The 26161-nt window shown below is 37.5% G+C and overlaps 1 protein-coding gene across 4 annotated transcripts; it reads left to right on the forward strand.

Moving 5' to 3' along the window:
* Positions 1-180: 180 nt before the first annotated feature.
* Positions 181-24377, forward strand: LOC117317727. Of its 4 annotated transcripts, none has more exons than XM_033872629.1 (14): positions 181-394; positions 602-685; positions 1584-1667; positions 7581-7647; positions 11050-11463; positions 12497-12559; positions 12842-13060; positions 15094-15212; positions 15382-15731; positions 17935-18820; positions 19944-19971; positions 20269-20583; positions 21079-21383; positions 21910-24377. In XM_033872629.1, exons 2-13 carry the CDS (start codon positions 653-655, stop codon positions 21381-21383), a joined length of 2883 nt encoding a protein of 960 aa, XP_033728520.1. In that variant the 5' UTR covers positions 181-394; positions 602-652; the 3' UTR covers positions 21910-24377. The 4 variants fall into 4 exon arrangements, with proteins under 4 accessions (XP_033728520.1, XP_033728522.1, XP_033728521.1 ...); XM_033872631.1 differs by having other exon boundaries at positions 20269-20575; positions 21077-21383; XM_033872630.1 differs by lacking the exon at positions 21910-24377 and having other exon boundaries at positions 21079-21536.
* The last annotated feature ends 1784 nt before the right edge of the window (positions 24378-26161 follow it).

Below are 26161 nucleotides of genomic sequence, written 5' to 3' on the forward strand. Positions count from 1 at the left end.
AAAAAGCTATAAAATAACAATTTTTTTTTTAAGTACAAAATTTTAACAGCTCCAATACGAATTGTTTTTTTTTTTGTATCATTGGATGATTTCTTATTATCCTAAATATTTCAAGAATCCGTTATTTCCGATTTTTACGAAGTAAACTGTGACGTGTTTATATAATAAAGATGATTTGCATCAGTAAGAATTAAGGTATCTCTACAACAAAAGTCGTGGTGGAAGAGAATGATATATTTAATGATAATGTATCCGGGAGTAATATATTACGGGCTTACCATCCTATATCTAATGTTTACTTCTCTTTTAGAGTGATGCATTGAGATGGGCAACATTGAGCGGTCATCAGAAGCTTGTAACTCTGTTGTTGGAGCACGGAGCGGATCCAAATAAGGTGAGCTAGCTCTCTGTCTCTCTCTGTCTCTCTAAAAAAAACCAACAAAAACAGAAAAACAAATTACTTGTTAATCTTTGTAAAGATGATATCAGCATTGATTTATCTTTGATTCAATTATAAAGTCTGTGCTTCTTTGATAATCTCTATCCACAAAACTTCCAGCAAAAACGTGCGGAGACTGCTAAAACTTAACTTTTGTTTCAGGACGATGCCTTGGAATCGGCGGCAATAGGTGGTCATAAGGACGCTGTTGAAATGCTGCTGGAGAAGGGAGCGAGCCCCAAGCAGGTGATTTTTTTTTTACTTTATAACAAAGAAATATGGCAAGCACCAAAAGTATTTTCAGGGACGATTAAAAAAAAAAAAAAAAAAAACCCGAATAGTAAAATGTTCCCAAATTTTGATTAAAATGCAGATCAAAAAACCTAGAGGATCATAATCATGATATGTTGAAAATGATGACATACTTCCATGGTCGTTAGGGTAAAATGTTTTAAATCTTTTAAATCTTATCATGCATTCTTGTGGACAAGTTTTTAAGTTAAATACCTTGAAGAAATTGAGCCCTGGTTGATAAGATAAGTTGACTTTATCATTTTAAATATTTCGTATTTTTTCAATATTTTCTTTGAAGCCGTCCTTCAAATTAGCTTTTAAACCGTATCAAATAAAACATCAAATGGATACAGTTGAAAGTCACTCCTTCACCTACTCCCAAATAAAAATCTCATCCGGTAAAATGATTTCGTTCATTTTCATGAGACAAATCTGCTTTCTTGGCTTCATTCTTCATTACTTTCGACTATATCATTAATTCAAAAAAGAATTAATGGCTTTGCATAAATGTCCCGTACTATTATTTTAAATTTTATAATGGATCTAAAATGAAAGACATCATTTCAGATTGTTGTGAGGTATGACAAATAACGAGGTCTTTATTTTTAAGAAGCTTCAAGAAATCCTCAAAATCTGCAACTAGCTCTGTTGAAGTGGATAAAGTCACATTAAGCATGTAAAGTTGATGAAATGAAAACTGGTAAACTTCTTTATATAGATATTACATTGCACATTTAGATAGATATACTTAAATTTGTTATATTTTCTTCAAAATATAAACTTTTTTTTTTTTTTTTTATAAAATATACAAATTACCTACTTTTATCTGCTGATACGTTCCATTTTCCAGTCAAGTGCTTTGAAGGAAGCTGCAAAATTTGGCCATACAGACATTGTTGGATTGCTTCTGGAAAGGGGAGCAGATCCGGATGTGGTAAGTGTGTGAATGGGGCTCCGGTCATTCCCAATTCTCTCATTTGTAATGAAATCACTACTACAGGGGAATTTTTAGGTCATCTGACCCGAAGTCATCATGCTTCCTCCGTCATCGTGCGCCGTCCGCCGTCCGCCGTGCGTCGTGCGTAAACTTTTCAACATTTCAAACTTCTTCTCAAATTCCATTAGTGGGATTGAGCTGAAACTTGCCTGAAATGATCTTGAGATGGTCCTGACCAAAAGTTGTTATTTTTCGGGTCAGTCAGAAATCCAAGATGGCCACCATCTTGAAAAACACATTTTAAACTTCTTCTCCAGTTCCACTGATGCGATTGAGCTGGAAATTGGTGAGGATGTTAAGGAAGGAGAGCCAACAAAGTGTTATTTTTCGGCCTCGTAAAAACTTTGACATGGCAGCCAAGGCGGCCATTTTGTAACATGATTGCGCAATCATGGTTTTCATGAATAACAACTCTTTCAAACTTCTTCTCTAATTCCTGTGGGATTCAGCTCTAACTTACCAGAACTGATCCTGAGGTAATCTTGATCAAGTGTTGTTATTTTTCGGGTTGATCCAAATTCCAAGATGGCCACCATGGCAAACAGTGCCACTAAACCTGCTACAGAGAAATTGAGAGAATGCATACTACAATAGTGTAAGGGTCTTTAATGTAGAGTCAGATGACCGTTAAGGCCCTTGGGCCTCTCGTATTATAACGTTTCGGTCGCTACAGTTGTCTGCAGTGACTTGTTACATTAAAAGAGATCCGTCTTGGTACCAATTTCACCAACAGAACAAAGAACAAAGAGTTTGATTTTAAGTTCAACAATTTAATAGAGAGCGCAGCTCGAACGGGCGAAGCCCGTTCGCGTAGCGAACTTAACGGTAGAGATGTCTCGGAAACCCCCCCCCCCCCCCCCCCCCCTTTTCCCCCAATATACTTAGAGTTCAAAAACTTTCTGAGTAACCGGAAACAGGAAGTCACGACAAGATCCAGTGTTGCGCAAGACAGTATTCAAAGTCACATTCTCGGGAGATTACAAAATATCAAGATTTTAAAAATATGCAAATGTTTGACTTCACACTAGTTAGAATTTGTTAATAAAATTTATCACGAACAAGTTCTTATTTTTTTATATTCAAAACGTAACGGTATAATTTTCAACGAAAATATTTCCGGTGTTTAACGAGTGCAGCTCCGGTCCGTTCGAGTTGCATACAAGTTTACCAAATATAGCACATAAAATAAAGAGGACTTCCGAATTTTTTTGTTGTCGTCTGCTGCTCATCTGCGAGATCTGCTGTCCCGTCACCTTGTCATCGCTTAATCAGTCTATTTTAAGACTTATTCTACGATTAGTTTTTGTAGTAAGTTATCTAAATCATAATTCTTGTTGATATATACTTTATTACAAACCAGTGTATAGATCTGTTGGCAATATATTAATTTTGTAACGTGGGATTTACTATTCTAGTACACTAGATTATGTGTGCTTGTTTCTCGAATTCCATGGGCACCGGGATTGCTGCGCTCTCACATAGGCCATGCCTAAAATTATATTATTAACAATATGTCTCATTAAAAATGTGCTAAGACAATATTCCTGAGACTAGTCGAGGGATAGAACAATGTCACTTACCATTTCTGGCTGCATCAGATGCCGAGTGTTCTCGTCCATGGCTCAACTGAATATGGCCAAGAGCAGACGATCTCTGCCCCTTTTATACTATCCGGAATTATCGCACCTTGAATTTCCCGCCCGGCTCGTGAACTACTATAAATCACTTCCGGTACAAAAGAGTTCCAAAACTTGGCGGGTTTCTTCAACGCTCACGCACCGAATCTCACACAGTGAAAATGTATTATATTAATGATGAGTATTAGATATCCAGGAAGTGAAGCATTTCGCTCTGGAAGCGTATAAACAAGATTATAGGTAAATATTAACTTCTGACAATATCAACAACGGTTTAGGATTTACAGTATGAATACATATATTGGGGTACGTGTTTTAAAGCGTTTCTAAGATATTGATACGAGTTACCTGCCCTTTGCTTGAGCATTGCTAGTATCAGAGTATATATACTCTTATAGTGATACTTACACTTAGAAATATGGACAACATGTAATATTTGTTTGGCGAATATTCTACAGGTGATATATATCGATATAATCAGATAAATATATTTGATACGATTCCAACGCAGTAACACCACAGCTGAAAAAAGTGTACGATCATATAGTCGTTACAGTATATTAATAATGCATTCTAAAGAAAATCAACGACCGTTTTTTTTTCTTAAAGGATTCTGAAATACAACTGCAGAATCAGTGATCCTTGATAAAAGTGCTGTAAGATGGAACAGCCAATTTATTTTGTTTACCTTTGTACCAAAGTATGCGAGCACTAATTATACTGTAAATTGATATTTAAACAATTACAAAAGGACACAGTCACTTGACTCACTTTATAGTTTGATGATGAATAGCCCGAGTTTTCTCTGGCCCTGTCACCATGTCTGGTGTAGGGCCAGAGCGCACTACTATATGAAAACGTGGAATTATCCGACACCGTTTGGTGTCACTAAGAATTTGGTGCAAATACAATAAAATCGGGTGTGACATAACACCTACCTTACATATATGGATAAATGAGATATTTATTTACCCCAAAACACCCATTTAGTCCCACTTAAGTGTTTTATTTCGTCTGTATATACCCTCGCTGTAAACTAGTCAAAATTTCATACTTGACTCGGCGCCATATTATTGCTAACTATGTAGGTCGCGGTCGGCCTAATTACCCTAATTATCTCCCTTATATATAAGACAAGACAGAAATTTTAGTTTTGGCATTTAATGAAACTAAATAATACAATACAAAAAGCCCTTTCACCCCAGATCGAAATATAGAGTCACATTAAAGTCCATTCTGACATGATAAATCGCTATAAATTCTGAACACTAACAGGGTGAAAGGGCTACAAATATGAGAATAATTTAATTTACATATGAGCCCTATAAGGCAGACAATCAATAAATTAAATTTGTTATATTAATTAAGCACATCAAACATACTATACAAGTTTCCACTCTCGCACAAATAGCACCAAATACTAATATTACATATAATAGATAAGCAAAAGTTCTCTAAATTTTATATTAAACCTATGTGAAGGCAATAAATTAAAGATAATTTAACATTCTTCAAGGGAGGATGGGTGGGTTTTTGAAGATTCCTGACCAAATATCAGTACATCCTGACACCTCAGGATTCTAAAATGGAGTGACCCAAGCTACAAAGAAATAACAAGAGAAAAGGCGCCCAATAGGACTGACCAATGAAATTCCTCGGCTAATAAGGGGTCACCCCACGGACAGGTCAAGCTCGTGCCAAAACTGGAAATTAAAACTGGAGGTGTGAACATAATTCATGACACTGGATCATTCAATACATGTGTAAAAGATATATATATATATATACAGGGAGGTAATTAAACATTTTGGAACAAAATATCCAAATCAGTGCGCGATGGAGCGAAAAGAAGAAAAAAACCATTTATTTTTAGGTCATCTGACCCGAAGGGTCAGGATGACCTATAGTCATCATGTTTCGTCCGTCGTCGTGCGCCGTCCGCCGTTCGCCGTCTGCCGTGCGTAAACTTTTCACATTTCAAACTTCTTCTCAAGTTCCACCAGTGGGATTAAGCTGAAACTTGCCTGAAATGATCCTGAGATGATCCCGACCAAGTGTTGTTATTTGTCGGGTCGGTCCGAAATCCAAGATGGCCGCCATAGCCGCCATCTTGAAAAACACATTTTAAACTTCTTCTCAAGTTCCACTGGTGCCATTGAGCTGAAACTTGCCTGAAATGATCCTGAGATGATCCCGACCAAGTGTTGTTATTTTTCGGGTCGGTCCGAAATCCAAGATGGCCGCCATAGCCGCCATCTTGAAAAACACATTTTAAACTTCTTCTCAAGTTCCACTGGTGCCATTGAGCTGAAACTTGCCTGAAATGATCCTGAGATGATCCCGACCAAGTGTTGTTATTTTTCGGGTCGGTCCGAAATCCAAGATGGCCGCCATAGCCGCCATCTTGAAAAACACATTTTAAACTTCTTAAGTTCCACTGGTGCCATTGAGCTGAAATGATCCTGAAATGATCCCGACCAAGTGTTGTTATTTTTCGGGTCGGTCCGAAATCCAAGATGGCCGCCATAGCCGCCATCTTGAAAAACACATTTTAAACTTCTTCTCAAGTTCCACTGGTGCCATTGAGCTGAAACTTGCCTGAAATGATCCTGAGATGATCCCGACCAAGTGTTGTTATTTTTCGGGTCGGTCCGAAATCCAAGATGGCCGCCATAGCCGCCATCTTGAAAAACACATTTTAAACTTCTTCTCAAGTTTCACCAGTGCCATTGAGCTGAAACTTGCCTGAAATGATCCTGATATGATCCCGACCAAGTGTAGTTATTTTTCCGGTCAGTCCGTAATCCAATATGGCCGCTGAGGCCGCCATCTTGAAAATCACATTTTAAACTTCTTCTCAAGTTCCACTGGTGCCATTGAGCTTAAACTTGCCAGAAATGATCCTGATATGATCCCGACCAAGTGTTGTTATTTTTTAGATTGGTCTGAAATCCAAGATGGCCACCATGGCAGCCATCTTGAAAACACATTTTAAACTTCTTCTTCAGTTCCACTGGTGCCATTGAGCTTGAAATTGGTGAGGATGTTAAGGAAGGAGGGCCAACAAAGTGTTTTGTTATTTTTTCGGTCTCGTAAAAACTTTGACATGGCAGCAATGGCGGCCATTTTGTAACATGATTGCGCAATCATGGTTTTCCTGAACAACACCTATTTCAAACTTCTTCTCAAATTCCACCAGTGGGATTCAGCTCTAACTTACCAGAAATTATCCTTAGATGGTCCAGACCAAGTGTTGTTATTTATTGGGTCCGTCAGAAATCCAAGATGGCCACCATGGCCAACAGTGCCACTATATACTTGCTACAGAGAATGCATACTACAATAATATTAGGGTTTTAATTTAGAGTCAGATGACCGTTAAGGCCCCTGGGCCTCTTGTTATATATTTTACAGCTTATAATTTATAAATAATGAATTTTTAAATTGGATATAACAGGTTTTGGGAAATAATAAGCTTAGTTTTCTTATTTTCAACAATGTAAGAAGAAAAACACAATAAATGATATGTGGTCTTTTCGGTCCATTGCGTTCCGATTCGGTTGCACGTGGTTAGTCGTACTGTCACTTACAAAATGGCGGGTCAACAGTACAAAATTTGACTAGCGTAAAGCAAGGGTCTATACGGACGGAATAAACCACCTAGATGGGACTAAATGGGTGTTCTGTGTTAAATAAATATCTCATTTATCAATACATGTAAGGTACGTGTTATGTCACACCCGATTTTATTGTATTTACACCAAATTCTTAGCGACACCAAACGGTGTCGGATAATTCAACGTTTTCATATAGTAGTGCGCTCTGGCCCTACACCAGACATGGTGTCGGGGCCAGAGAAAACTTGGGCTAGATGATGAAGTACGTATGTTTGGATCGAGATTCTTAATAAATTTATTAATCTTTAAAACGAATAATCAAATTTTGACTTTTGCCATCGTGTAAGTTATTTGATTAACCATAAACATTCAAAACTGATGCAGATAATAGAATGCATTTTCCGATTGTAGACTTCCCGATTGTCTTCTTCCTTTTCAATATCACGTATCAGATCATAGGACTATACGTATACATATATATTCTATTATCATAAAATGTATTTATTCTTTTCTTCCGGCCTTTTATGTCACTTCTTTCCTATTAAACGAAAATATTTTTTGCAATTAGACTCTCAGAAACGCATTTGTGTTTATAGCTGGAGACCGGGGGTGCGAAGCCAAAGTTGAAGAAAAATGTCGCTGAAGTAATTGAAAAGAAACAAGGTAACGTTTCAGGATTTCATTTCTGTAAATTGTTTTGGTTAATCTTATTTCATTTCTGTAAATTGTTTCGGTTAATCTTATTTCATTTCGTTTAAATATGTCGGGGCAGATTTTCCAGGAATAGTAAGCGTTTGTAGAGAGGGGAAAAAACATTGGTTTAAGTTCAAAACAAATGATATCTTGGAATATCACTTGGTTTGGGGGATATGATAAGCCTAATGAAGCCATGGAATTGTAATCCCATAAAGTAATTACCAACCTTAATAGTAATTACCAAATATTTTTCATAAAATTAAAATCACAGTTATCATAACCCGAATTCAAGTCATTTTTTCAGTATTTATATTAAAAATCAATTAAAATTAAAATAATTGTTATAATAATTATGTTCTCCCAACTCAGGATCAGAGATGGGACAAGGGATGTAATCAAATATTAGCCTTATGTTAAAAATAGAATTAAGACGTTCTGGTTTTGATCAATTAACAAGATGGACACGAGAATGCTTACATTACACGAAACTATCTCACAGCTGAGACATGTATTGCCTAAACACGTAAACATTGTTACTAAACGTACTTAAGATCTACTTGTAGGTAATTTTTAGGTCATCTGACCCGAAGGGTCAGGATGACCTATAGTCATCATGCTTCGTCCGTCGTCGTGCGCCGTGCGCCGTGCGCCGTCTGCCGTCCGCCGTGCGCCGTGCGTAAACTTTTCACATTTCAATCTTCTTCTCAAGTTCCACCAGTGGGATTAAGCTGAAACTTGCCTGAAATGATCCTGAGATGGTCCTGACCAAGTGTTGTTATTTTTCGGGTCAGTCTGAAATCCAAGATGGCCGCCATAGCCGCCATTTTGAAAACACATTTTAAACTTCTTCTCAAGTTCCACCAGTGCTGTTGGGCTGAAACTTGCCAGAAATGATCCTGAGATGATCCCGACCAAGTGTTGTTATTTTTCGGGTCGGTCCAAAATCCAAGATGGCCGCCATAGCCGCCATCTTGAAAAACACATTTTTAACTTCTTCTCAAGTTCCACCAGTGCTATTGAGCTGAAACTTGCCTGAAATGATCCTGATATGATTCCGACCAAGTGTTATTATTTTTCGGGTCGGTCCAAAATCCAAGATGGCCGCCATAGCCGCCATCTTGAAAAACACATTTTAAACTTCTTCTCAAGTTCCACTAGTGCTATTGAGCTGAAACTTGCCTGAAATGATCCTGATATGATCCCGACCAAGTGTTGTTATATTTCGGGTCGGTCCAAAATCCAAGATGGCCGCCATAGCCGCCATCTTGAAAAACACATTTTGAACTTCTTCTCAAGTTCCACCAGTGCTATTGAGCTGAAACTGGCCTGAAATGATCCTGATATGATCGTGACCAAGTGTTGTTATTTTTCGGGTCGGTCCGAAATCCAAGATGGCCGCAATAGGCTCCATCTTCAAAAACACATTTTAAACTTCTTCTCAAGTTCCAGCAGTGCTATTGAGCTGAAGCTTGCCTGAAATGATCCTGATATGATCCCGACCAAGTGTTGTTATTTTTCGGGTCGGTCCGAAATCCAAGATGGCCCCCATAGCCGCCATTTTGAAAACACATTTTAAACTTCTTCTCCGGTTCCACCAGTGCTATTGAGCTGAAAATTGCCTGAAATGATCCTGATATGATCCCGACCAAGTGATGTTATTTTTCGGGTCGGTCCGAAATCCAAGATGGCCACCATAACCACCATCTTCAAAAACACATTTTAAACTTCTTCTCAAGTTCCACCAGTGCTGTTGGGCTGAAACTTGCCAGAAATGATCCTGAGATGATCCCGACCAAGTGTTGTTATTTTTCGGGTCGGTCCAAAATCCAAGATGGCCGCCATAGCCGCCATCTTGAAAAACACATTTTTAACTTCTTCTCAAGTTCCACCAGTGCTATTGAGCTGAAACTTGCCTGAAATGATCCTGATATGATTCCGACCAAGTGTTATTATTTTTCGGGTCGGTCCAAAATCCAAGATGGCCGCCATAGCCGCCATCTTGAAAAACACATTTTAAACTTCTTCTCAAGTTCCACTAGTGCTATTGAGCTGAAACTTGCCTGAAATGATCCTGATATGATCCCGACCAAGTGTTGTTATATTTCGGGTCGGTCCAAAATCCAAGATGGCCGCCATAGCCGCCATCTTGAAAAACACATTTTGAACTTCTTCTCAAGTTCCACCAGTGCTATTGAGCTGAAACTGGCCTGAAATGATCCTGATATGATCGTGACCAAGTGTTGTTATTTTTCGGGTCGGTCCGAAATCCAAGATGGCCGCAATAGGCTCCATCTTCAAAAACACATTTTAAACTTCTTCTCAAGTTCCAGCAGTGCTATTGAGCTGAAGCTTGCCTGAAATGATCCTGATATGATCCCGACCAAGTGTTGTTATTTTTCGGGTCGGTCCGAAATCCAAGATGGCCCCCATAGCCGCCATTTTGAAAACACATTTTAAACTTCTTCTCCGGTTCCACCAGTGCTATTGAGCTGAAAATTGCCTGAAATGATCCTGATATGATCCCGACCAAGTGATGTTATTTTTCGGGTCGGTCCGAAATCCAAGATGGCCACCATAACCACCATCTTCAAAAACACATTTTAAACTTCTTCTCAAGTTCCACCAGTGCTGTTGGGCTGAAACTTGCCTGAAATGTTCCTGAAATGATCCCGACCAAGTGTTGTTATTTTTTAGATTGGTCTGAAATGCAAGATGGCCGCCATATCCGCCATCTTAAAAAACACATTTTAAACTTCTTCTCCAGTTCCACTGGTGCCATTGAGCTCGAAATTGGTGAGGATGTTAAAGGAAGGAGTGCCAACAAAGTGTTGTTATTTTTTCGGCCTTGTAAAAACTTTGGCATGGCAGCAATGGCGGCCATTTTGTAACATGATTGCGCAATCATGGTTTTCCTGAACAACACCTATTTCAAACTTCTTCTCAAATTCCACCGGTGGGATACAGCTCTAACTTACCAGAAATGATCCTTAGATGGTCCAGACCAAGTGTTTTTATTTATTGGGTCGGTCAGATATCCAAGATGGCCACATGATGGCCAACAGTGCCACTATATACTTGCTACAGAGAATGCATACTACAATAATATAAGGGTTTTAATTTAGAGTCAGATGACCGTTAAGGCCCCTGGGCCTCTTGTTTATATTTCAAACCGGCCAACGACACTTTTTGTCTAAATTTTATGAGGGGATAGCTACCTTAAAAGGATTTTGTTTGCATTATATTGCCCCTGAGTGCGTTCTAGAACATAGTTTGTTTTCATGAAAATGGGAATATTAAGATATAGCTACTATCTTCAAGTAAAATTGTTTTTATGTTTTAATTGATAATAAATTTTTGTATTTTATTCAGATCAAATACGACAGCAACAACAGGAATTTACGGAGGGAATAATGGGGAATATTGAAAATCCCTGTAATATCACAATAACTGTCGTTGGTCATAAGGGAGTCGGCAAGTCTTGTTTCGTAAAACAAATCGAACAAGAAAGTATACCTCCAGGTGGACCCGGCTCGACGGATAGTGCCGACTTCTATATTAACTATATAGGCTACAACCCGAACACCGGCTTCCGACTGAAACTCGACGAAAATGGGGAGATGGATACCGGTCGTCATCGGCTGAAACGGATCATTGATCGATACCGAAAAAGGAAAAAGAATGACACAAGACAGCCTGAATGTGAACCAGTGCATCACACAAAAGGCACAAAGGGACAATCAACTATGGTTACATCCACATCATCGTCGGCAGTGAAGAAGACAGGTAACAGCCACTTCTATGTGATTTAGTGGAGCATGACCTTGCTACATGAAGTGTTGCATATTATTTCGTATTATATTTTTAGCCCACCATCATTCAAATCGCCTTGCGTCCGTGGTCCGTCCGTCCCTCTGTCCGTCCGTAAACAATTCTTGTTATCGCTATTTCTGAGAAAGAACTGTAAACAATTCTTGTTATCGCTATTTCTGAGAAAGAACTGAAGGGATCTTTCTCAAATTTCATATGTAGGTTCCCCTTGGTGCCTAGTTATGCATATTGCATTTTGGGACCGATCGGAAAACAACATGGCCGACAGGCAGCCATCTTGGATTTTGACAATTGAAGTTTGTTATCGTTATTTCTAAGAAAGAACTGAAGGGATCTTTCTCAAATTTGATATATCATATGCCCTTGGTCCCTAGTTGTGCATATTTCATTTTGTTTGACTAGTGGGATAACAACATGGCCAACAGACAGTCATCTTAAATTTTGACAACTGAAGTTTGTTATTGCTATTTTACAGAAGGTACTGAAGGGATCTTTCTCAATTTTCATATGTAGGTTCCCCTTGGTCCGTCGTGATGCATTTTTGGACCAATCTGAAAACATTGTCGACAGACAGCCATTATCGCTATATCTCAAATTTCATATATAAGTTTCCCTTGTTTAAAAAGCACTGGAGGGATGTTTTTCCATTTACGCAGATTAGTAAGAGGAAGGGTAAAAAAAGAGAAAAGATCAATCTGACATGGAACCTATAAAGATAATTCAAAGGTGGGCGCCAAGATCCCTCTGGGATCTCTTGTTCAATATCTATCCACAAAATGGACAAACGAGAGTGTGTCCTTTGACGCTGGACTCTGGATGCATCACACATGTACTTGAAAAGCAGACCGAGCAAAGTTAAATCAATTATGAATTCTAAAGAAGATACAGGGCGACCTCTTATAGTGTTATCTGTTGCGGAAGTTTGACTTTAGAAAAATGTTGTTGCCAATAACAAACACGATAACAGCTATTTGTATCTATATTATAGGTATCAGGCAGAGACTGAAACGAATAATTCAGGATTTTTTATTCAGAAGAAGACACCATAGAAGTAAGTTGAATTAAAACTTCAGTTTACTGATTCAACGTTATTAAACAAAGTAACACAAGATAACATATATATGAAATATAATGCATAAAAACAATATAAAAAATTAAAATCTGGTAAATATACACAGGCAAAATATCTTAAGGTAAATTTGATCTGAAAAAAATAATGACCTGAAATTGACCCGAATTTGACCTAAATTGACTGGAATTTGACCTGAATTGACAAGGAGACATTTTTCATGTGTACTAAGACGATAATTTAAAAATCGTATTAATGTTGCAGAGTTATCTTCGGATCAACGGAACGTTATTGAGGATATTATGCATGCCGAACACAAAGAAAGTAGTGAGGAGGTGAAGGGGTTTGTAACAATCTATGATTTCGGAGGAGAAGAGGTGTTTTATAACACACATCATTGTTTCATGTCAAGCAACATGATTTTCGTCTTAGTGTTCGATGTGGCGATGTGTCTGGATCCGGAAAGATCAGCTACAGGTTACGGTAATTATTTTTTTTTTTTCAGGTTCAAAATAATTTTTATTGATCAAAAACATGAAAGTACATAATTGGTGTCCTCGCGCAGGATGGGCATTATTCGACATACAACTTTTCATTCATATTCATTCATATTTTTATTTATTTTTAGGTCATCTAACCCGAACGGTCAGGATGACCTATAGTCATCATGCTTCGTCCGTCGTCGTGCGCCGTCCGCCGTCCACCGTCCGCCGTGCGCCGTACGCCGTGCGTAAACTTTTCACATTTCAATCTTCTTCTCAAGTTCCACCAGTGGGATTAAGCTGAAACTTGCCTGAAATGATCCTGAGATGGTCCTCACCAAGTGTTGTTATTTTTCGGGTCAGTCTGAAATCCAAGATGGCCGCCATAGCCGCCATTTTGAAAACACATTTTAAACTTCTTCTCAAGTTCCACCAGTGCTGTTGGGCTGAAACTTGCCTGAAATGATCCTGATATGATTGCGACCAAGTGTTGTTATTTTTCGGGTCGGTCCGAAATCCAAGATGGCCGCCATAGCCGCCATCTTGAAAAACACATTTTAAACTTCTTCTCAAGTTCCACCAGGGCTGTTGGGCTGAAACTTGCCAGAAATGATCCTGAGATGATCCCGACCAAGTGTTGTTATTTTTTCGGGTCGTTCCGAATTCCAAGATGGCCGCCATAGCCGCCATCTTGAAAAACACATTTTAAACTTCTTCTCAAGTTTCACCAGTGCTATTGAGCTGAAACTTGCCTGAAATAATCCTGATATGATTGCGACCAAGTGTTGTTATTTTTCGGGTCGGTCCGAAATCCAACATGGCCGCCATAGCCGCCATCTTGAAAAACACATTTTAAACTTCTTCTCAAGTTTCACCAGTGCTATTGAGCTGAAACTTGCCTGAAATGATCCTGATATGATTGCGACCAAGTGTTGTTATTTTTCGGGTCGGTCCGAAATCCAACATGGCCGCCATAGCCGCCATCTTGAAAAACACATTTTAAACTTCTTCTCATGTTCCACCAGTGCTGTTGGGCTGAAACTTGCCTGAAATGATCATGAGATGATCCCGACCAAGTGTTGTTATTTTTCGGGTCGGTCCGAAATCCAAGATGGCCGCCATAGCCGCCATCTTGAAAAACACATTTTAAACTTCTTCTCAAGTTCCACCAGTGCTATTGAGCTGAAACTTGCCTGAAATGATCCTGATATGATCCCGACCAATTGTTGTTATTTTTCGGGTCGGTCCGAAATCCAAGATGGCCACCATAACCACCATCTTGAAAAACACATTTTAAACTTCTTCTCAAGTTCCACCAGTGCTGTTTGGCTGAAACTTGCCTGAAATGTTCCTGAGATGATCCTGACCAAGTGTTGTTATTTTTTAGATTGGTCTGAAATCCAACATGGCCGCCATATCCGCAATCTTAAAAAACACATTTTAAACTTCTTCTCCAGTTCCACTGGTGCCATTGAGCTGGAAATTGGTGAGGATGTTAAGGAAGGAGGGCCAACAAAGTGTTGTTTTTTTTTTTTCGGCCTCGTAAAAACTTTGACATGGCAGCAATGACGGCCATTTTGTAACATGATTGCGCAATCATGGTTTTCATGAACAACACCTATTTCAAACTTCTTCTCAAATTCCACCGGTGGGTTCAGCTCTTACTTACCAGAAATTATCCTTAGATGGTCCAGACCAAGTGTTATTATTTATTGGGTCGGTCAGAAATCCAAGATGGCCACCATGGCCAACAGTGCCACTATATACTTGCTACAGAGAATGCATACTACAATAATATAAGGGTTTTAATTTAGAGTCAGATGACCGTTAAGGCCCCTGGGCCTCTTGTTTTGTATGTAATTGATTAATTGATTAATTAAATAATACGGTAATTCGATAACACATGCTTACTGCTTTGACACTATTTTTAAAGATCTGTATTCAAAATTTATTTAATATTTCCTTAGTTGTGACCTGATCATGGCGAAACTTTGGGACAGCTAATTTCATGTTTGTCGTAATTAATTTTGACAGAAATAACGGAACATTGGTTGACTTCTATTGCTACTTACGCCTTTGACGGAGGATCACATGACAAGCGAACACCACCGATAATTCTAGTCGGCTCCCACCTGGACCAAGTGTCATCTGATGTAAGAGTTTTTATGCAAAGTAATAACACATGTATCTGCATGGATTAATTATTTTCTAATGTGGTTGATAATGACGACTAGAGAGAGCAATGTGTACATTACACTAGCGGATCCATGTTCATATTATTCTCTCAAATGAAGAGTATACCATTATGTTTTTATTATGCAGAAAGAAGAACAGGAAAAAATCTTTGAAAAAGTGCTGCAGAAACTATCCGATAATCCGCAACTAAGTGAAATCATGAAAAGCCATGTTCGAGACATGTTCCCTATTGCAAACTTGAATGATTCTACAAAAAACCAAGATGTGTACGAATCAATGTGGAAGAAGATCATAGAAATCGCTCCACTTCAATCCCAGTGGCAGAAAGCTGTGCCTGCCAAATGGGTTGCTTTTGAACATGATCTTGTCATGCTTAAAAAGAGAGGAGACGTCATCCTGACCAATCCAGATTTGTTAACACTCAACAGCCAATCAGCAGTCCCCCTAGAACAGCGCGAAATAATGGATTTCCTTAGGTAAATAAACATAACATACTATTAGGTCATCTGACCTGAAGGGTCAGGATGACCTATAACCATCATGTTTTGTCCGTCGTCATGCGTAAACTTTTCACATTTCAAACTTCCACCGGTGGGATTGAGCTGAAACTTATCTGAAATGATGCTGGGATGGTCCTGATCAAGTGTTGTTATTTTTCGGCTCAGTCTGAAATCCAAGATGGTGTCCACAGCCGCCATTTTGAAAACACATTTGAAACTTCTTCTCAAGTTCAACTGGTGAGATTGAGCTGACACTTGCCTGAAATGATCCTGGGATGGTCCTGACCAAGTGTTGTTATTCATCGGGTCAGTCAGAAATCCAAGATGGCCGCCATGACAGCCATCTTGAAAACACATTTTAAACTTCTTCTCCAGTTCCACTGGTGCCATTGAGCTGGAAATTTGTGAGGATGTTAAGGAAGGAGAGCCAACAAAGTGTTGTTATTTTTCGGCTTCGTAAAAACTTTGACATGGCAGCCATGGCGGCCATTTTGTAACATGATTGCCCAATCATGGTTCTTCTGAACAACATCTATTTCAAACTTCTTCTCCAATTCCACCAGTGGGATTCAGCTCTTACTTACCAGAAATGATCATGAGATGGTCCTGGCCAAGTGTTGTTACTTATCGGGTCAGTCAGAAATCCAAGATGGCCGCCATGGCAGCCATCTTGAAAAACACATTTTAAACTTCTTCTCCAGTTCCACTGGTGCCATTGAGCTGGAAATTGGTGAGGATGTTAAGGAAGGAGAGCCAACAAAGGGTTGTTATTTTTCGGCTTCGTAAAAACTTTGACATGGCAGCCACGGTGGCCATTTTGTAACATGATTGTGCAATCATGGTTCTATTTCAAAATTCTTCACCAATTCCACCAGTGGGATTCAGCTCTAACTTACCAGAAATGATCCTCAGATAGTCTTGATCAAGTGTTGTTATTTTCCGGGTTGATCCAAATTCCAAGATGGCCACCATGGCCCACAGTGCCACTATACCTGCTACAGAGAATGCATACTACAATAGTATAAGGGTCTTTAATTTAGAGTCAGATGACCGTTAAGGCCCTTGGGCCTCTTTTATATATATTTTTAGCTCACCTGCCCAAGGGCAAGTGAGCTTATGCCGTGGTGCGGCGTCCGTTGTCCGTCCGTCCGGCCGTCCGGCGTCAACTTTTTCATTCAATCAACTTCTTCTCAATAACCAAAAGGCCCAGGGACTTGATATTAGGCATGTAGCATGCTTGGGTGAAGGGCTACAAAGTTTGTTCAAATAAATGACCTTGACCTTCATTCAAGGTCACATGGGTCAAATAGGCTATAATCTTCAAACGACTTCTTCTCAATAACCAAGAGGCCCAGGGACTTGATAATGGGCCTGTAGCATGCTGGTGTAAAGGGCTACAAAGTTTGTTCAAATAAGTGACTTTGGCCTTCATTCAAGGTCACATGGATCAAATAGGCTATAATCTTTAAATGACTTCTTCTCAATAACCAAGAGGCCCAGGGACTTGATATTGGGCCTGTAGCATACTGGGGTTAAGGGCTACAAAGTTTGTTCAAATAAATAACCTTGACCTTCATTCAAGGTCACATGGGTCAAATAGGCTATAATCTTCAAATGACTTCTTCTCAATAACCAAGAGGCCCAGAGACTTGATATTGGGCCTGTAGCATGCTGGGTTGAAGGGCTACAAAGTTTGTTCAAATAAATGACCTTGACCTTCATTCAAGGTCACATGGGTCAAATAGGCTATAATCTTCAAACGACTTCTTCTCAATAACCAAGAGGCCCAGGGACTTGATATTGGGCCTGTAGCATGCTGGGGTGAAGGGCTACCAATTTTGTTCAAATTAATGACCTTGACCTACATTCAAGGTCACAGGGGTGAAATCGGCTTAAATCTGTAAACAATAATTTTGCGATAGCCAAGAGCCTCCAAGACCTGATATTAGGCCAATAGAATGCTGGAATGAAGGACTAGAAAATTTTCAATATGAATAAAACTAGCTTACAATGATATTTGAATAAAGAGGTAATCAACATAGTATCTTTAGAAATGACCTCAATCAACTTCAAAGAGCCAGGTGAGCGATACAGGCCCATTGGGCCTCTTGTAAATATTTCATTTTCATTTTCAAATTTATTCAAACTTATTTTCAAATGCATCGACATGTATTTCTAGGTACCTGAAACTCGCCGGGTCTTTTCTCTGCTTTGATATGCATAGCAAGAATCCATTCATAGTTTTGCAACCGCAGTGGATTATAGATGCATTCAAAGCCATCATTACAGACTCGAAGTTTAAATCTAGTCTGTCGACCAAAATGAAACACCAGTGGACGCAATATGAAAAGTCCGGTATCCTTACAACAGATTTCCTCACGCAACTTTGGGAAGAGAGGTCCATCGAAAACAAGGAAATACTCTACGTCGTAATGGAAACACTTAACCTTCTAGCAAAACCGATCTCAGATGATCCAAATGATGATACTGATTACTTTATAGTGCCAAGTATGCTTAAAAACCCGGATCCCGAGAGAATTAATTACATCCTTGATGATCCTGATATGATTATCACTGTTACTCTTTGTCTCAAGTTCAACAACCCATTTATCCCACTGGCCATGTGGGACAAGATGATTGCTTCCTGCATCCACAGGTTCAAACAACTAAATGAACCAGGGTATGATGGCTTAAAGTTCATTCAGCGCGGCTTTGCTTGTCTGTCTGTTGACAGTGTATGGAACATGATCATCAACTGCAGTAAAAATACCATGAAGTTGACAATGTTTATGAAAAATAAGGATAAAACGGCCCCAACAGGAGCCGGAGTTAATGTACTCTGCATTCTTGAGTTTCTTCTCCAGCGTATTCTAGAAGCAAACCATCAAAGCCACCTGAAATACCAATTCTACCTTCACAACGACTACCGGTTTGCTTCCAATGACGAGATGGTGAGCGTAGACCATCTTCGAAATTACAAATGCCTCCCATGCTTCAGTTTAAATGGGGAAGGATGGATATACAGAGATGAGATCTACGTCTGGTTCAAAGACCCAAACCATAAGGTATTTATTAAATGCACCATTGTGATAAAAAGGTAAAATAGTAATTATTTATTGACACCGATATACAGAGATGAGATCTACGTCTGGTTCAAAGACCCAAACCAAAAGGTATTTATTAAATGCACCATTGTGATAAAAAGGTAAAATAGTAATTATTTATTGACACCGATATACAGAGATGAGATCTATGTCTGGTTCAAAGACCCAAACCAAAAGGTATTTATTAAATGCACCATTGTGATAGAAAGGTAAAATAGTAATTATTTATTGACACCGATATACAGAGATGAGATCTATGTCTGGTTCAAAGACCCAAACCAAAAGGTATTTATCAAATGCACCATTGTGATAAAAAGGTAAAATAGTAATTATTTATTGACACCGATATACAGAGATGAGATCTATGTCTGGTTCAAAGACCCAAACCAAAAGGTATTTATTAAATGCACCATTGTGAAAGAAAGGTAAAATAGTAATTATTTATTGACACCGATATACAGAGATGAGATCTACGTCTGGTTCAAAGACCCAAACCAAAAGGTATTTATTAAATGCACCATTGTGATAAAAAGGTAAAATAGTAATTATTTATTGACACCGATATACAGAGATGAGATCTACGTCTGGTTCAAAGACCCAAACCAAAAGGTATTTATTAAATGCACCATTGTGATAAAAAGGTAAAATAGTAATTATTTATTGACACCGATATACAGAGATGAGATCTATGTCTGGTTCAAAGACCCAAACCAAAAGGTATTTATTAAATGCACCATTGTGATAAAAAGGTAAAATAGTAATTATTTATTGACACCGATATACAGAGATGAGATCTACGTCTGGTTCAAAGACCCAAACCAAAAGGTATTTATTAAATGCACCATTGTGATAAAAAGGTAAAATAGTAATTATTTATTGACAGCGATATACAGAGATGAGATCTACGTCTGGTTCAAAGACCCAAACCAAAAGGTATTTATTAAATGCACCATTGTGATAAAAAGGTAAAATAGTAATTATTTATTAACACCAGACTTCTTATACACCTTGGCATAATGTACACTGCTGTAACTGATTAATTAAATTTAATTAATTGTAAAGTTAACATTTTTTTTATTTCCAGAAGAAACGGCCTGCAAAACGTCATGGTGGTATGTGTTATTTGCTTTTAACTTTGATTACATGTATAATGATTCTTTTTTTAATTGTCGCTCCACTCACGTCGTATGGCGAAATACATGCTGTTTACCGCTGACAATATGTTAAACCAGCCAGTCTTGTATCATAAGCAGTACTTTGTAAAGAGTTTTCAACTCTCTCAGTAGTTAACCGGATAATTCTTTTGATCATGTTACAGTCCTCTCATATTTGCTAGACATTCAGCTTACAATTGAAGTCAACAAGTTTTATCATTTACAATTCGCTATATTGATGAGCTTGTGTTGCAGAGTTGACGGCTGATTTACCGGATAGAAAGCTGAACTGCAAAGAAATCGGTAGACTCTCCAGATATATTTTCGGTGCATGCCAGATGTTCTTCGTAGAGCTAGACTGTCCTATTGAGGTTATTGAACAAGAGATGGAAGAACACAGACATCTCGCTTTCAGATCTCGGATAACAAAAATCTTCCTTCAGCTACTTAAAGCGAAGGTGGACATCACGTTTGAGACTGTGGCCGAGGCAATGTCACGACATAGGATGGATCACACAAAGCTCACACACATTATTGATAGTAACAGGGAAACCGAGTATGAGTATGAAGGTCAGTCTTTAAAATAATACAATAAGTACACAACTGCAAAATTGATTTAGTAACAAAATTTGCCAATTAATAATAAGTGCATCCTAACAGTCGTTACTGTTCATTCTTTGAATCTTAAGCTTATACTATGCCTTGTCGTTCCATTCTCTATCTAATTGTCATTCATCGGTCTATGAATTGACAAATTCATATACCTATAATACAAACACCAAGCACTTTCATATATCCTATTTTTCTGTTTGAATAGTGTAGCTGCCTTGTTTTCACAACATTTCTTTAATTAACTCGTAATTAGTATCGCGTCGTCATTTCTTTTTAAATCTTTTTATTGGAACGTGAGTTCTTTATAATTATTGTGTTTTTGATATGAACAGATCAAATAATTATGGCAGCAATATCATTAACTCATTTTTTTTTTGAGAAAAAAATATCCTGTTTCCAAAAGAGCGGCAAAGGTTTTTGTTTGTATTTCGTTCACTCTCCTGTTATTTTCAGATGATAGACTCTCAGATCGATGGCTACACAAAACCATGTCGGTGAAGGATGTTCCAGTTGTTGTTGAACATGTGGATATCAAAACATACTTCAACCTGTTCCTGGAACTCGGAGTCCTGCCAAAAACTGTGGATGATTTTGATGACCAGTACAGAAACAAGCCAGCACGTGACAAGATCAAAAACATGCTTAAAGCATTCATCACTGAAACCAAACCCCGGCCAACAATGAACACAATTTTGCTGGCAATGCAGGAATGCGACATGGACACAGCATCCCTCATCACAGCATTAAATCCAATATAGGTCTGCTATTTGAATACTTGAATAACTGTTTGAAGTTACCTCTAGTAGTTTTAGTGTACTAGTACCCTTAATATATATTTTCATTCGAGACGATCTATAATTTCACGTATCTGGTGTCCGGATGCTGTAGAACTGGCTTTGTATGTAGAATATTAACTTTTTATGCTGAAATGAAATTTACTTATTGTTTCACATAAAATTAATAAACTAAACTATCTTAAATCAGCTGAATAACACTCATGATCAGTATACATTGGGGAAAAAAATGTCAAAAAAGTGCCCAACTCTGTATATATACTATATATCATCATTTTTAAATCGACAAGTGTAGATGAATATGACTTCCCCCGGTCAATACTGATCAATTACTTTCAATGACTTTGAGAACTTCTGTTTTGAGGAATTCTACCATAAAGAGTCGGAGCCAATTTTCTGAAAATATTTGAAATCTGAATTCAGCTTTTTTTGCTTTTTAAATAAATCATATGAATACATAATCTTTTTTTTTTTTTTTTTTTCATTGTAGAAATCCGAAGACATAATGTGTACCAGTGAGATTTTACCGTGTCAGTAGATGTGCAATATAATAGACAAACACAAGACACTAATAAGTGGACTATCACTTTACTGTAAATGAATGTGTGTACAGACACAGATTTCTGATCATCGCAGTTACCGAAATCCCACAGATGAACAGATAAAAAAAAAAGTTGACTAAATTTGCTAAGTAAAACAACACAAACTTTGATATCACCAAAGACACACATTTTAGTTGATCATTTTGCTACAGTTTAAAAAATATCGAAGTCATAGCTACATACCTTGAAATTGTAATGTGAACTGTCGAATATTTGTGGTTGATGTGAATCCAGGCTGCTAAGTAGGGTATATGTTTTGCTGTGACACAATAACGTATCAACAGTATATTGTTTTGTGAAGAAAAAATACCCTTACTTGGAATAATGTGTTGAATGAAAACAATTTATGTAGATACAATGTATATTGTAAAAATGTTTATCTTGTTTATATGAGTTTTTTTGGCAGTATTTAATTATTATTGTAAAAACAACTAAAAACCGTCCGGTTTATTTGTATGAAAATGACCCTTGTTAATGAAGGAAATGTCAGTGAACATTGATCTATCAATCAAATGTTTTTATATTCATAATTTAAGCACCGATCATATGATTGAGTCTCAGACCCTAGATTTCAATATTGAGCATCGTCAGTGCTATAAGGCGTACAAGATCATCTCTGGCTGAGCATCAGACCCTAGATTTCAATATTGAGCATCGTCAGTGCTATAAGGCGTACAAGATCATCTCTGGCTGAGCATCAGACCCTAGATTTCAATATTGAGCATCGCCAGTGTTATCAGGTGTATCAGACCATCTCTGGCTGAGCGTCAGACATGATCGAGTCTCATACCCTAGATTTTTCAATATTGAGCATTGTCAGTGCTATAAGGCGTATCAGACCCTAGATTTCAACATTGAGCATTGCCAGTGCTATCAGGCTTATAAGACCATCTCTGGCTGAGCATCAGGCTATTGAGTAAAATAACTATAGGAAAAAAACATGATAGCCGTCTTGTTTTATACTGATTTATTTACTCTCGTAAGTTTGCCGTTTAGAATTATGTTTATATAGAGATAATGGTTAGCATTATGTTTGTTTATTTAGAGATTATGTTAAGAGCTGTGTTTACATAAAGATAATGTTAAACATTATGTTTCAATAGATATAAGGTTAATCATACTATTTATATAGATATGTGTGTATACAGCTATATGTTTCTTCTATGTATAAATGGTGTTGTTGTATTACTCGCTAAAACAGCTGATTATGATTACGTTTATATAATAGAGCGATCTTTATATGTATTTTTTCACTGGTTAGCTAAGGCAGCTGTAGTTGATCAATAATCTTTCCGGCTCTCAAATTTCGGGTCATACAAGGATGTACAAAACGTTTCAGAAAGTAACACGGCCACGTCACTGAACAATAATGTTTATTATGAGTATCAATCACTCAATTTCCCTGAAACATGACATTTTTTTATAAGATCAGTCTGTACAATTTGTTAATTGGAGAAAGTCAATTCATGGTTTGTGTTAAATATCTGTAGTATAAATAGTTTTGGAATTTAAACATTCTTGAACGATTCTTTTTCAGTAGAAAGTGTTTAACGAAAATGAACGTGTTTTTATATAATTCATCTAGATTGAAATATGTGGACGAAGAATACATATAAAGTAATACATGAACATTATATGTGTTGGTGTAGACATTGTGTATTTTGTTTCATAAGTTACATTATTAGACAATAACGTAACAATTAGTGACTGATAGGCTGTATGGCGGAAAGTAATAAAAGAATTTTAATTATCTTTAGTCCAGCATTATAATTTCTCAATCACACATAAGTATGTTGTTATAGTAAACACCAATTTCTCATTTTGATCACGGAAGAGTTAGTTATTTTTGTTTTACTTATCTTTAACATTGATAATAATGAGGTTAAATGTATTACTTACACCAGATTGAGAAAATTCTCTCATTTGAGCTTCAAGTACCATTATGTACACATGTATTCAGGGGAAGTATTTGTAATAACGATTAAAAATGTAACACTTTGTATCTGATATATTTTAATCATAATTTTTAATCGGTAACAAAAATTTCAAAATTAAAGCTACTAATATGTTTATAAATTTATTAACTCTATTCAATAGGATTCTTCCGAGATCAATAAAATCTTGAACTTGTGAGTAAATACGATTTTATATTGTGATCACCTGTATAATCAGGGACGTCTATATATATGTCCCTGGTATAATCTAACACAGATGTTACATTATTAACTTTACTCACTAAAACATAGACAACGTCTTATACATGATTTTCAAATCTCGATTACGGTCAGCAGTGCTTGCTCACTAAATATGAAAGATGGCGGTATCATTATATTTAAGATTCATTACTATTGAGAGAAAAAAGAAGAAGAAAAAAATATTGGAGTTTGCCTGTATGAATGTTCAGTGCATCATCGCAAATATTATGATGTTCCAAGCTTATAAAACAGCCGGATGCATTACGCCATGCGCTATAATTGCCATATAAAGAAATTGGTTTAATGATATGTTTCTGCATATATTTTGAGATTTTTAATGAACAATTTGATAGCGTAATACTTATTACTGCAGTATGTGAAGGGGCCGCGGTGGCCAGTGGTTAAGGTGTCCCGACACTTTATCACTAGCTCTCTATCCCTGCGGTACTCCAACAATGTTAGAGGTTTTACACGACGAGATACTTTTGACAGGCGCCGTGTAACAGTCGGCACAATAATAACCGATAGAAAAAGAGCCGACCAGCGGCCTCTTATGTTATAGGAGTATCCCTGCGGTGGCCGAGTGGTTCAGGTGTCCCGACACTTTATCACTAGCCCTCCGCCTCTGGGTTGCGAGTTCGAAACTAACGTGGGGCAGTTGCCAGGCACTGACCGTAGGTCGGTGGTTTTTCTCCGGGTACTCCGGCTTTCCTCCACCTCCAAAACCTGGCACGTCCTTAAATGACCCTGGCTGTTAATAGGACGTTAAACAAAAACAAACCAAACCAAATTACTGCATTGTAAACCAACTTTTCCCGACTTCCTTACATCAATCCGAGTTGTCTCCCTTCAGCCAATAATTTTACTGGCATTACATTCAACGAACCTATTAATATTCGTTTTCCTAATGAATTAATTTCTATTTGCAAATGTCTAATTACCACAAAAAACGCAAGTCAGGTGTGGGAGATCAACATTGTACATGGTGATAAGTAATATACATATAATGGATTGTGATAAAACAGATGATTGAAAAAATATGCAATGGTATGTATGTGGTGTTTTTTCATTTATTCATGTAATACGATATCTGTGTAAAAATAATAAAAACGAATAAAAAAATAGAACAACTTAACCTATCAGCTTTTTTTTCTTCCATTTATAATGTTTTCAAAAATCCAGGTGGTCTGTAGCTTCATTCAAACGAATAAAAAAAAATACAAATACCAATTATCATTAAAAAATACCCAACTAATTCCAAGGGGTGTCAGAAGAATTTTATAATTTTGTCAACTAAATTTGGTTCACGTGGACATATCAAATATCACATTGCACTTTTAATCAGACTTAACGTTGAAATGTATGTTATTACAGTTATTTGTGGGAAAGTGAAGTCATACTAGTTTGGAATGCATAAAAAGTGTTTTAACCTGTGTTTTAATTGGTATATGATGTAACTGTTGAATTCGGTTTTAAGTTATACATTTGTTTATCTAGGAAATCTGTCTAAACTTTCCTAATAAATAGTTCCCAGGAAACCCGTCTAAACTTTCCTAATAAATAGTCCCCAGGAAACCCGTCTAAACTTTCCTAATAAATATTCCCCAGGAAATCTGTCTTAACTTTCCTAATAAATAGTCCCCAGGAAATCCGTCTAAACTTTCCTAATAAATAGTCCCAGGAAATTTGTCTAAACTTTCCTAATAAATAGTCCCCAGGAAATCCGTCTAAACTTTCCTAATAAATAGTCCCCAGGAAATCTGTCTAAACTTTACTAATAAATAGTCCCAGGAAATCCGTCTAAACTTTCCTAAGAAATAGTCCCCAGGAAATCTGTCTAAACTTTCCTAAGAAATAGTCCCCAGGAAATCTGTCTAAACTTTCCTAATAAATAGTCCCCAGGAAATCTGTCTAAACTTTCCTACTAAATAGTCCCAGGAAATCC

The sequence above is a fragment of the Pecten maximus genome, chromosome 19, assembly GCF_902652985.1.
Source record: "Pecten maximus chromosome 19, xPecMax1.1, whole genome shotgun sequence".
NCBI lineage: Eukaryota > Metazoa > Mollusca > Bivalvia > Pectinida > Pectinidae > Pecten > Pecten maximus.